The sequence below is a fragment of the Acanthochromis polyacanthus genome, chromosome 10, assembly GCF_021347895.1.
Source record: "Acanthochromis polyacanthus isolate Apoly-LR-REF ecotype Palm Island chromosome 10, KAUST_Apoly_ChrSc, whole genome shotgun sequence".
NCBI classification, from domain to species: Eukaryota; Metazoa; Chordata; class Actinopteri; family Pomacentridae; genus Acanthochromis; species Acanthochromis polyacanthus.
In genome coordinates, this window is record NC_067122.1 from 28975429 (window position 1) to 28987512 (window position 12084).

The 12084-nt window shown below is 39.5% G+C and overlaps 1 protein-coding gene across 3 annotated transcripts in view; it reads right to left on the bottom strand.

Annotated features, from left to right (window-relative positions):
* The window catches only part of ppp3cb (protein phosphatase 3, catalytic subunit, beta isozyme), a 45375-nt gene that overhangs the window by 15293 nt on the left and 17998 nt on the right, over window positions 1-12084 (bottom strand). For all 3 annotated transcript variants that reach the window (XM_022202953.2, XM_022202955.2, XM_022202954.2), the window contains exons 3-5: window positions 9662-9786; window positions 5658-5769; window positions 2934-3079 (exon numbers count right to left, since the gene is read on the bottom strand). In XM_022202953.2, the coding sequence (XP_022058645.1) occupies window positions 2934-3079; window positions 5658-5769; window positions 9662-9786 (383 nt within the window). The remainder of the gene's footprint in view (window positions 1-2933; window positions 3080-5657; window positions 5770-9661; window positions 9787-12084) is intronic.

A 12084-nucleotide genomic window follows, 5' to 3' on the forward strand; every position in this document is an offset into this window, starting at 1 on the left:
ACCGCCACCATGGGCCACTCCATCCACAACATTGACATCAGAAAACCGCTCACCCACACAACGCCACACACGCTGTCTGCCATCTGCCCTGAACAGTGTAAACCGGGATTCATCCGTGAAGAGAACACCTCTCCAACGTGCCAGACGCCATCGAATGTGAGCATTTGCCCACTCAAGTCGGTTACGACGACGAACTGGAGTCAGGTGGAGACCCCGATGAGGACGACGAGCATGCAGATGAGCTTCCCTGAGACGGTTCCTGACAGTTTGTGCAGAAATTCTTTGGTTATGCAAACCGATTGTTTCAGCAGCTGTCTGAGTGGCTGGTCTCAGACGATCTTGGAGGTGAACATGCTGGATGTGGAGGTCCTGGGCAGGTGTGGTTACACGTGGTTTGCGGTTGTGAGGCTGGTTGGATGTACTGCCAAATTCTCTGAAACGCCTTTGGAGACGGCTTATGGCAGAGAAATGAACATTCAATACACGAGCAGCAGCTCTGGTTGACATTCCTGCTGTCAGCATGCCAATTGCATGCTCCCTCAAATCTTGCCACATCTGTGGCATTGTGCTGTGTGATAAAACTGCACCTTTCGGAGTGGCCTTTTATTGTGGGCAGTCTAAGACACACCTGTGCACTAATCATGGTGTCTAATCAGCATCTTGATATGGCACACCTGTGAGGTAGGATGGATTATCTCAGCAAAGGAGAAGTGCTCACTATCACAGATTTAGACAGATTTGTGAACAATATTTGAGAGAAATGGTGATATTGTGTATGTGGAAAAAGTTTCAGATCTTTGAGTTCATCTCATAAAAAATGGGAGCAAAAACAAAAGTGTTGCGTTTATATTTTTGTTGAGTGTAATAAAACCAATGCTCTGCCTTTTGGTAATCATATGTGACTACAGAGCCTAACCTAAAACAAGATGTGCTTGCTTCAGATTTTTTTCTCCAAATTAACTAGTTTATTTAAAACAATAATCTTGACTGTGATTATTTAAAGTGCCTGGTGAAAGAAATTATATCATTATATCAAGAAAATGCATCAAAATTTTGGCTACATGTGTCAGTCTGTCTAAGCAAAATAATAGCACATCTTTACAACTTAATGCGTTATATACTGTACATTGACATGGCAGTTACCTATTAGCATGTATGCCACTAGAAGCTTTCATGTTTACATGAAAACTCACACTTTTACTCATGTACTAACATAACTGCACAAGAATTTTCTAATCATCAATTAGCATTTCAACACCATTAGCTAACACAATGTAGCATTAGAACACAGAAGTGATGGTTGCTGGAAATGTTCCTCTGTACCCCTATGTAGATATTTCATTAAAAATCAGGTGTTTCCAGCTACAATAGTCATTTACCACATTAACTATGTCTAGACTGTTTTTCTGATTAATTTAATGCTGTCTTCATTGAAAAAAAATATTTTCTTTCAAAAATAAGGACACTTCTAAGTGACCCCAAACTTTTGAATATCCATAAAGATGGATGATGCTTGGGTAGTTATTCTTCACAAACGTTTCACACAATTTTTTTTGCCATATGTCGATCAGAAGTAGTGAATTCTCCTTTTCGGGTCACACTGTGACCACACCGTAACCACATCACAGTCTAAAATCAGCCCAGGATGTATCATCCTTTTTTGTTGTAATTCAAAAAGGACACAGCCTTACTTGTCATTTGTCATGATTAGAACCTAAAAAAAGAGTTAGTCTGTGGCCATATGAAGAGACGAATGAGCGACGTTCATGAGCAAAGACTGCACCTCTGTGTGCGCCAGTCTACGCCCACCCAGAGTCAGAAATATCTAAAACTGCGAGCTGTCCTTTCCAGGTTCATTGGAGTAACTGGGTAAATCACTCTAGACTTTGACAGCAAAAAGAAGATTTTGTGATGCAAAGAAAGCAGTAGACATTGAAATGGAGAGTTTTAATGCTGTAGTAGTCCTGCATAGGCTTATCTACCTAATTGGCTGTGCCTTCTGCTTTAGGATTAAAAAATCCTTCTTGTTTTTATTTCTGTAAACCAGTCACAATTGTCCTGGGAGAAGCTCAGCCCAGGATGCAGTGATGGTGCCCCTACAAAACACGAACGAAAGACTGCTTTGGAGATTTGCATACAGAGAGGCAGGCACTGTTATTACGATGGCTAATTTACTGAAAGAACCAAGCAGGGCTGCTTTATTGCACTATCAAAAATCTTTGGATATTGCAGGCCTGTGATGGTTGCTAATTGCCTTTCTTGACTGCACTGAAGGGGTTTTTGAAAACGGTAACATGCAGATAGTGGAATGGGAGAAAAAAGCCATGTAATATGGTGATGAAAGTTCCAGACTTGTTGCATTGACTCATTTTAATGCGCCGGGGCAAGAGCACATTTATGTCAGGCGTCCTCTCCAAGAATAGTGTGACAGGTTGCTAACCATTTGGATAAATACAGTAACCACACATAGTGACTGAGACTTGACAAATGAAGACATACTGACATAGCAGAGTATTTCTTAATCAAACAATAAATGCAGCGTTTTTCATTCATTCCTTTCATTTATTTCAGTTATGTAGAGTAAAAAGAAACACTCTGTAACGTCCTCAAGCTGATATTTCCTTACATTTCCATTTTCTCTATGTACAGAAAAAAAATCTATATATGTTTTTGTTTTAGCTTCAAGACTAGCCATGGCTCTGGTTTCAGCTGCCTCGTTGTGTCCAGATGATGTCTTCTTCACTGTCATACCAAAGTGCAGAGCTCTGTTTGGGGAGGTCTGTAATTACTAGAAATAATATATATAATTTTATACATGGTAAAATATATTGATATGTTGAAGGGATTAAACGTGAAGAAAATGTGATTCTGAGATTCTAGGCCGGTACCGTTAATGCACTATTGTATGCATGTGTCTGTGTCTTTGATTGTACCTTCTTGATGTCGTCCAGTGTGTGGATCTCTGGTGAAAGCCCCCCATGCACACACAGGAACTGCTGGTTCATCAGGGCTGCAAGGGGCAGGCAATCAAACGCCTCCATGCAGGAGTCATACACCTGTTCTGAGTACTTGATCTTACCTGGAGGTTGGAGGAGAGGGAAGAGAAATGTCAAGGCTTGAGACAAAAGCAGTGCCTGGGTGTGTTTTGACATGCTTTGAACAGCCACCACCGCTGCAAAAGTACAGTCAGTCCCTGTCAGTGGCAGTGCAGTGTCTACATATCACACACAAACACACTGCAACAAGGAATGCAGAGAGCAAACAAACATGCAGCCTTTACACGGACAGATCTGACAAACTCAGTCATCTGAAGGCTTCAAACAGACTCATATGGTTCAGCTAAAAACATCATTTAGTTCACTTGGGTGTAAAGGCGCTAACATGTAGGCTTTCCACAAAACGCGTTATTAATTTATGTGGCCATCTCTTCTCTAGCACTCCCATATGACCCGTTTCTCTCCTCTCTGATGATGTTGGAGTTTGATTTTAAAATGCCACTGAAAAAAAGAGGTGACTATTACAGTATGTTTCATATTACTATTATTGTTATTATTATTATTATTATAGGCAGCATATGAACACATACACTGTGTTTCAGCAAAAAAAAAAAATCTGACCCAAATATAAGCGTAGAGGCGCTGAATTTTCGCTTTATGAAAAACCGCTTTGATTTGGCAGCAATATCAGTAACGACATCCAACACGCAGCATCTTTTAAAGTACATTTCACACATGGGCATAACAATACATCTGACACAAAACAATATCACAGGACTAAAATAGCTGAAAGGAGATCGGAGGAGAGAGATAGAAGAAGAGAGAAGGTGCTTTTTAGACGGAGAGCGTGCAGGGAAGGATGGAGGCGAGAAGAGAAGAATGATAATTTCATAAAAGAGATTGATGGGAGGAGACAGGAGATGGAGGAGAGGTTAAGAGAGGAGATGAGGAAGGAGGAGGGGTGAGACACGAGGAAGGAGAAGGCAGAGTGTGAGGACACGAACATGAAATCAAAGCCGGTGTTGTGGAGTAGCAGCGTACAGTAGCCAGCATTTCTGTGTGTATGACAGCGAGGAGTGTGTTTGTCAACCTCTCCATCTGCCTTGTGTAGAGCAAGAGCTCATTATTGCCAGTCCACCAGTTGTCAGCTCCTTCCACACACACACACACACACACATGCACACACACACTCAAACATTTATGAAGACACACATGCAGTAACACACTTGTGGGATACACATTCAAGCACACACACACACACACACACACACACAGCAGATGGTAATTGAGGGCGACTACTATTCGCCATGAGCACCAGGGGAAATTAGCTTCCTCGTCCCTTGGCCAATCAGACACAGAGGAGTAAGTCCCTGAGCCAATCATTAAGGGCCAAATTAATTTGCTGCTAATCACCCACTCTCGGACAGGACGCCGAAACTAACTGGCGGAGGAGTCGGATAGAGACAGACATGGAGAGAGAGAGAGAGAGAGAGAGAGACTGGGGGAGGGAGGAAAGACTGAAAAAGATGGCAGTGTGGGAAAGGAGGGAGAAAGAGAAGCTATCCTGCAAGAAACACTTAACAACCAGTCGATATATTGAGCAGCTGAGTGACAGAAAATTAATCCGCGACGACTGACTGTTCGCCAAACTCAACCAGAGATCTGTCCAATCAGAGCCAGAGGTCTGTCCAGCCTTCAGCCTCCCCACATGTCGGTATGCACGTGGTTGAGCAGTAAGAGTGACACTAAGGAGTTTGGAGGACAGTTTAATTGTTTTAGCTTTTCAGACTCTGCTATGAGGCTAACTAACCCATCCAAGGCCAAGGAGCATTTCATTAGCTTCAGATTACATTAAAAATCCCCCATCGAGAGTCAGAGTGTGCAAACTGAGCAGGCAAACAGGATTACGCTGAATGAAACCGTCTGATCTTATATTTTTCCTTATCATCCGTACAGACTTGACTACCTCTAGAATGCAAAAAAAACCACTGTAATTCCTCTATGTTTGTCTATAAACCGATGATGACTTTTTGCCCGGGATGAAATGTATTCCTTTTTTATGTAAGTAAAATGTGTTTACCAGGACTTAAGTGAGTTGGGAACATAAGATTTACATAATTAAATGTGCTGAAAAATAGCCAGCATTTCACTGCAAAAACTCATGGCATCTGCGAAAATTTACAGGAACCACCTCAAATCAACCCTCTCAGCCTTTCTGTTTCCAAAGTGGTTTAAATCCAAATAACTCTAGTTCTATGGGCACATAGGAGTAGATCAATGTTTGTTATGTTAGCCTATATGGCAAACTTTATGTTGTTGATGGCGATGTTAGGAAGAAGACGTTTGGAGGGCAAAAAAAATGGCGCTTGTTGTCCTCTGCGAGTTTAACCAACCAGCATTTGTCTTCTTTCTGTTTAACTAATCAGAGTTGAAACCCACACATGGCCTCTCAGAAGCACCTACACAAGACTCAGTACTCCTTTTCCCGCAAAAAACAGCCCTGAAAGAGGTTCTACAGGCGCAGTTATTGAGGTCAGAACATCAACAAAGGTTTGAGATGCCCCCAAGTTCCTGCAGTGGACACTAGCTTATAAAGGGGCGTCAGAGCCATTGACACAAAGGTAGAAACAACATGGAATTTTAGGAGAAGGAGCAACTCACATTCTTGTTTGAAGGTGAAATATTCTGTCAGATGTCTACATTCATGGTTTCCCCGTAGAAGAAAGAGCGTCTTTGGGTAGAGGATTTTCAGTGACCACAGGTACAACACACACTAAATGTTCAGCAGAGAAGAGAAAGCACAAGAAACAGGTTAGCACCGCCAATATTTACAACAACATTTAATTTAATCAAAAGCAGAGTTAATTTAGGATTCATGGTACATTTATAAAGCCTCATGTTAACTTACATATTGTCTTTTGAAAACAAATTACACTAATAACTCTTATTACCTGGATTAAAGTTTAGTTAAAATTTTTGCAATGTATGGTCGATATGTAGATGGTAGCATTGGGGAATAATGGAATACATGTACTGGGTTATCAATTTGGAAAACAAAATATGTAAAGCTGTATTCGTTCTTACTTAATAAATCAACTGAAAGTAGTTTAATTGAAGCTGATCAAATTACCAAGTAAGTGTAAAAAAAACAGTAAACAAGATAAACAATAAAACTTTAACAGGGTTTTTTTATGCATAGCGGAATTTTGAGCCCAACACAGAGGTTTCAGCTGGCATCAAAGTAAGTGCACATGATGAGCAAAACTGTAAGAAGTGAGAGTAAACAAAACATTTATACAATTTTACCTTCATTTTTGATTGAGGTTTTGTTTGCTAAAGCATAATGGGCATTTTTACATTTCATAGTTGGTCCAAAACAAGAGAAATAGGTATAGATTTCTGTCTAATAGAAAGATTCATTGACTTCACTGGAAAAATGCCCCTCTCAAAACAAGAAAAAAATAACTTATTTCAAGGAACTTTTTACCTTGAAATAAGTGACAAATCTGCCAATAGAACAAGTTAAAAATGGCTTGGTAAGATTTCTTGAAATAAGATATGATAATTAGAATATTGAGATCTTAAAATTAGCTGGGAAAATGTATTTTAAGCTATATTGTACCAAGATTGTCAAGCTTCGGTGTCTTAAAATAAGAAAGACATGCTAAAAAAAAATTGTAGTTTTCACTCAAAAATATATTTTTGCTTTCATGTAACCTCCTAATTTGAGATGTGTTAACCCTCCTGTTGTCCCCATTTACGGGCACCAAAAAATATGTTTCCCTGTCTGAAAAAAAAAAATCCAAAAAATCAGCAAAAAAAACCTCCTCAAATTTCAGAAAATTTGGAAAACTTTCAGGAAGAAAATTCCAATAATTCCTTAAAAGTTTTCTTTAAAAAAATCCCCCAAATTTCGGAAGAAAATTCTTGTACGTATTTTCAAAAAATGAGTTAAAATCTTCCAAAAAAATCTTAAAAATATCGAAAGTGATTCCATTTATACCAGTAAACCTTCTAATATTCTCTTTAAGAACATTCGCAATTTTGGCGAATTTGGCTTTTGGTTGATTTTTTGGTGAATGTTCTTAAAGAAACATTCTTAACATTTCTTTTTTCAGCAAAAAATGTTCTAAGATTTCTCAAAAATGTTGAAAATGTGGACATCAGACGTTTCACTGTGAAATTTTTTTTTTTTCACATTTTCAAACTTTAAAATGAGTCAATTTTGATCTGCAGGACAACACCAGGGTTAAATTTATTTTGAGTTTTCTTGTAAAATTCAACTCAAAACAAAATAATTTCAAGATTGTTTGACTTAACGAGATATTTAAGATGCGTTGTCTTAAAATAAGACCCTCCATCTTGCTGAAATCTCACTTGTTAAGAGAATTTATCTTAAATCAAGTCGGATGAGACATTTTGACCAAAAATATGACAAACAGACTTGGTAGGATTTTGAGTTTTTGCAGTGTTATATGTAGACTGTGTGCAGTCACTGCCCCAAGACCCACTCTGAGCCTGCAAAAAACCCTTTATGTGAATTTAGAATTCTAAAAAAATGCTTTTACTTTTCTGCATTATTACTAATCTTCTTAAAATACAAATGGAACCAGAAAAGGCAGTTTCTAACTTTTCCACAGCATAAAATGATTGAAAAGAGTATTCATAACAGTAGTGTAAATTTCCAATGCTGCACAGAGCAGAAAGGCTACCAGACGTTTGTAGTTCTCAAACTGTACTTAGGTAGGTTAATAGTTGGAAATAAGTGACCAAAAATATGGTACATATAAAAGCTGTACACTGGATGGTCTCACTCAGTGGTTTGTTCCTTAGCTTAAACGTGCTTAGCAAGCTAGCTACTATGCCAACAATGCTAAGAGGCTAACATGCTGCATGGCTAGTAGTTAGCAAGCTCAGATGGTAGACTCTAAATAAGCAGTAACAGCATCAAGATAAAACACCCCACTTACTGGTAAGGTTGGGAGGGTTACTTATTGAATGTATTTTACTACAGATTACAGAATACACACTCTTAAATGTAATTTTGTTTGACTATTCAAAGTGAGTCACATATTTTAATTGTCTGACATTATTGTTGCTTGCAACCCTGAATAAATGCTACATTTACACAATACTGCTACCTCAAGTAGATTGACCTTTACATTCTGATGGTGATATTTGGTCTGGTTAAAAACATCCTTTAATTTTCACAGGCTAGCGCCCATTCCGACATTTTTTAGTTGTCAAATTGTGGTTTAAATGGTTCCAGATATTTAGGGAGATTAATGGATAAAAGTAACTGGGTATGATATATATTTTAAATTTTCTATGCTGGATGATTTCCACTCAGTGGATTTGTTTGCTAAACCTCCTTAGCAAGCAAGTCACTATACCAAATTAAATGGGGTGTTTATTGTTTTATCTTAAGGCTGATACTGCTTGCTTACAGTCTTTGTGCTAAGCTACCTTCATGTTTCAGGGACACCACAGACTTTAATGAGAATAATTTTTGCTTTAGCACATCATTGCTAGCAGACAGTTGTATGAAACAGAGTTGGAGTTGTTTCGCTTTCAGTTCCCCTCATTAAACTCAAACTACAAATTCAAAGCTCATGATGGAGCCCTTACTAGGAATTCCTTCTGAATGAGCTATCCACTGCCATAATTAATTGAGCTGAAAGCAAACTGATCCTTGCCCAGGTCTAAAGATAGAGACAAACAGAATTCTGACAGAAATCATCACAAATCCAACTGTGCTGATTAAGTTAGCAGGAAATGAAAAGAAATGAATTACCAACAGCTGTGGTGGCATATGACTTCTTAGTCACCCAGCATGTTTTTTTCTGCTACCACTGATTTAACCCTACAAATGGCTCAGAGGATGTGTTCTCACCTTTACACACCATCATCCCTGCTCTACATGAAGTCCCCTGCTTATGTGCCCTTCAAATGTGTTAGGAAGGTGACCTAAATATTGCTCCCTCTGCTCTAAGCTCACTCCGTGTCAGTGGCATATCCCATATGCCGTAGTGACTCGACAAGCCAAGATCTTTCATGTGTTTGTATGGATTCAAGTCACACGGCTAGTCTGTGCTTCATTTCTGCTACACAAGGTAATCACAAATATACTTTATGGCACTCACGTACATTTTGAAGAATCAAATGTCCAATCAGCCCTCTGGATAGTGTACCATCTCCACTCAGCTTACATACATATTTTTGCAAGCAGCATATTGTACACTTGTTAGTGATTACTGACCCTGAATCACTCACTGTCCTATAGGAAAGCACAGGCTACTGAATCTGAATAGTGAATGAAAGCTGATCTTAATAACAAGGTTCCCTGTCCATGAATTTTAAATTGCATCACCTCAGTACATTGTCAGACACACATTGTGTTGTGTCAGTGCTAATCTCAAGTACCTTTTGTACATTTATAAAACATTAATTACAGCACAGTGCTGTAACTGTATACCTCAGTGACGATATAAACCTTGCCCCAGGAAGGTGCATAATAGACTTCAGGGCAATATACACCGCAGACACTGTTTTGGTTGTGAGGTCACTGCGTAGACAATACAGTGAACATATTGAGTGCAAATCCATAAAAATGGGATACTTCCAGGTTTATGCCTCACTGTGCACGGAGCTGGTTCCATCCTCACCTCAATACTGAAGTAGCCCCTGTCCACATAGTCCCCTAGGAAGAGGTAGCGTGTGTTGGCAGGAGATCCTCCCACTTCAAATAACTTCATCAGGTCGAAGAACTGGCCGTGGATATCGCCACACACTGAGGAAACAGCACACAACAGTGTCAGTACTATAAAGACCATCCCTTTCAGCTCCCACGTGTTAACAATTCAGTTAACAAATGTGGCACCGTCTTTGCTTCAGTGGCTCCATATGGCCAGATTTGCATCTGCCGAGATATAACTGTTCTTTGTGCTGATCTAGAAACATCACTCATCTGTCTGAAGGCCAAGAAAAAACAGCAAATAAGTTCCTAAACATCCTGAAAGAATCTGTTGCAGACAATCTGAAGTCTGTGTAAATACCACCTGTCTCCAAAGGAATGTACATATACTGCTTTTGTAAGAAAAGGCTTTCTTAGATAGCTGGAAATCATTTTCAAACAAGAGCATGTCCACTCTTCTCACATGCAGATTTGAGGTTTTTCTGACTTGTTTAGTTTTAGACTATTAGCTGGGATCAATTAGCAGTATGTCACATTCATGTATCCTCGGAAAGTATGACCTGCATTTTTTTTAATGTTTTCTGAGATTTTGAGGGCAAAACACTGATTGAATAAGGAAGAAAATAACTATGTGCTGATTTATATTAAAATAAACATTAGTTACAGTCACAATCACATAGTTTCCATTTTAAAATACCAATTTCTGCATTACGTTTCATGGACTTTATTCCATATCTGGACGAAATGTAGCTTACTTGTATGACTAAGTTCACGCCCACTGCAATCAGGCTTTTGAAATCTGGCTTTCTTGATGGAGCCTCATACATCTGATTATACACACACTTTTCTTATTTTCTTGACTATATTTCTTGGTATTTTTTCCACAGATTTGTTCCAAGTCATTTCCAGGAGTATCATGCTGCACATGCTGAACACTTCATATTCTGAAAGACTTCAGGACTGTCTGTCTGTATGATCTGCCAGCATACATCTTACCATCCGCCTCCCTCACCATCTGTCTGGCCTCTCCTTTCACTTTTAGTTGATGTCATAGTTCCCCTCTGCAGCCATTTTACGATGGCCATTTTGCATCTGTCTGGTCGGCAACGTCTGTCTGTCTGTCTCTCCATCTGCTTGCCATGTTAATGTCTGTTTTTGTGTCGACTCATAAGCATTCACTTTAATTTGAGCTGGGAATTGGGAGTGCAGAATGGCATGAGTGAAATTGAGCTGTACCTGTCTGCCTCCTCAGACCTGTCTCAGTACTTTCCCAGAAGCCTTCATGTGACATCCTAAAAGCCTGTCAGTTCACATTTTAGCCATCCACCTGCCACCATCCATCTTAGAGGCATTTACAAAGACCCCATCAAAGTGCTGAACTATTCTGCATATGTAAAAATGCTTAAAGTACTCAATACTTGAATCTGAACTGCTCTGTGATATGAATTCATAAGCTATTTCCAATCAGATGGTGTGTGTTTCTGGGTCAGTATCTGTAGAAGCGGAGATACCTGGAACAAGGATCAATATGTTACTCATTGTGAGCGAACAGGTTTGAGAACCTCTGCACTAAGCTGCTTATGATCGACTGTCTTTTCCATCTGCCTGTCTATCTGTCCTCGTCCCCGGGGATCTGTACCTATGAAAGCTGAGCGATGTTCCCACACTGCGTGGGCACAACAACCCACGCAGAATTATCTCACCACTCGCATTTGCATGAAGCCACGTACACACTCACTGAGACACATAGGTGTATTAACCAAGCAGTGTCAATAGGTTCCAAGTGTCTGCCTTCCTGCTTGTCTGTCTTCTCCGTCATTGTCTCGAAAACTTGTTTTTCATTTTGTTCTCCATCGATCTCAATCTCTCCCTTTCGATATTCTCCTCTCTTCGTACCATTTCCCTGGCAGGGGAATACATGCAGATATTACAAAGCCAGCGCCTGCTATTGTGAGGTGCATAAGTGCCAATTGGTTCTCTCAGTGAAGTGCGACCGAACAACAGTTCATATTAAAAGGGTGGCAGATACATATGGCAGATTAATGAATCGGCGAATGGATTCTGATTAATACATAATTACTGATCTTTCTGCCTTTTGCTCCACAGCTTCATTTCTCTGTCTCTCTGTTTTGACTGTTGCTATCTGTGTCCTCACTGTGAAACGTCTGATCTATTTGCTTGTCACTCATAGAAGCACTGAAACAAACACTGGCGCTTTTTTTTTTTTTGGTGTGGATTGCCTCAGTGGGAGCTTTGTAAACAGTTTTCCAATAAATAACTCTGCATTTGGAGACTGCAGATTATTTATTTTCTCGGTGAGAGTTTGATGAGAAGATTGATAGAACTGTCATGTCTGTGAAATAATATGAAGCTAGCTAAAATAAAGTAGTAACC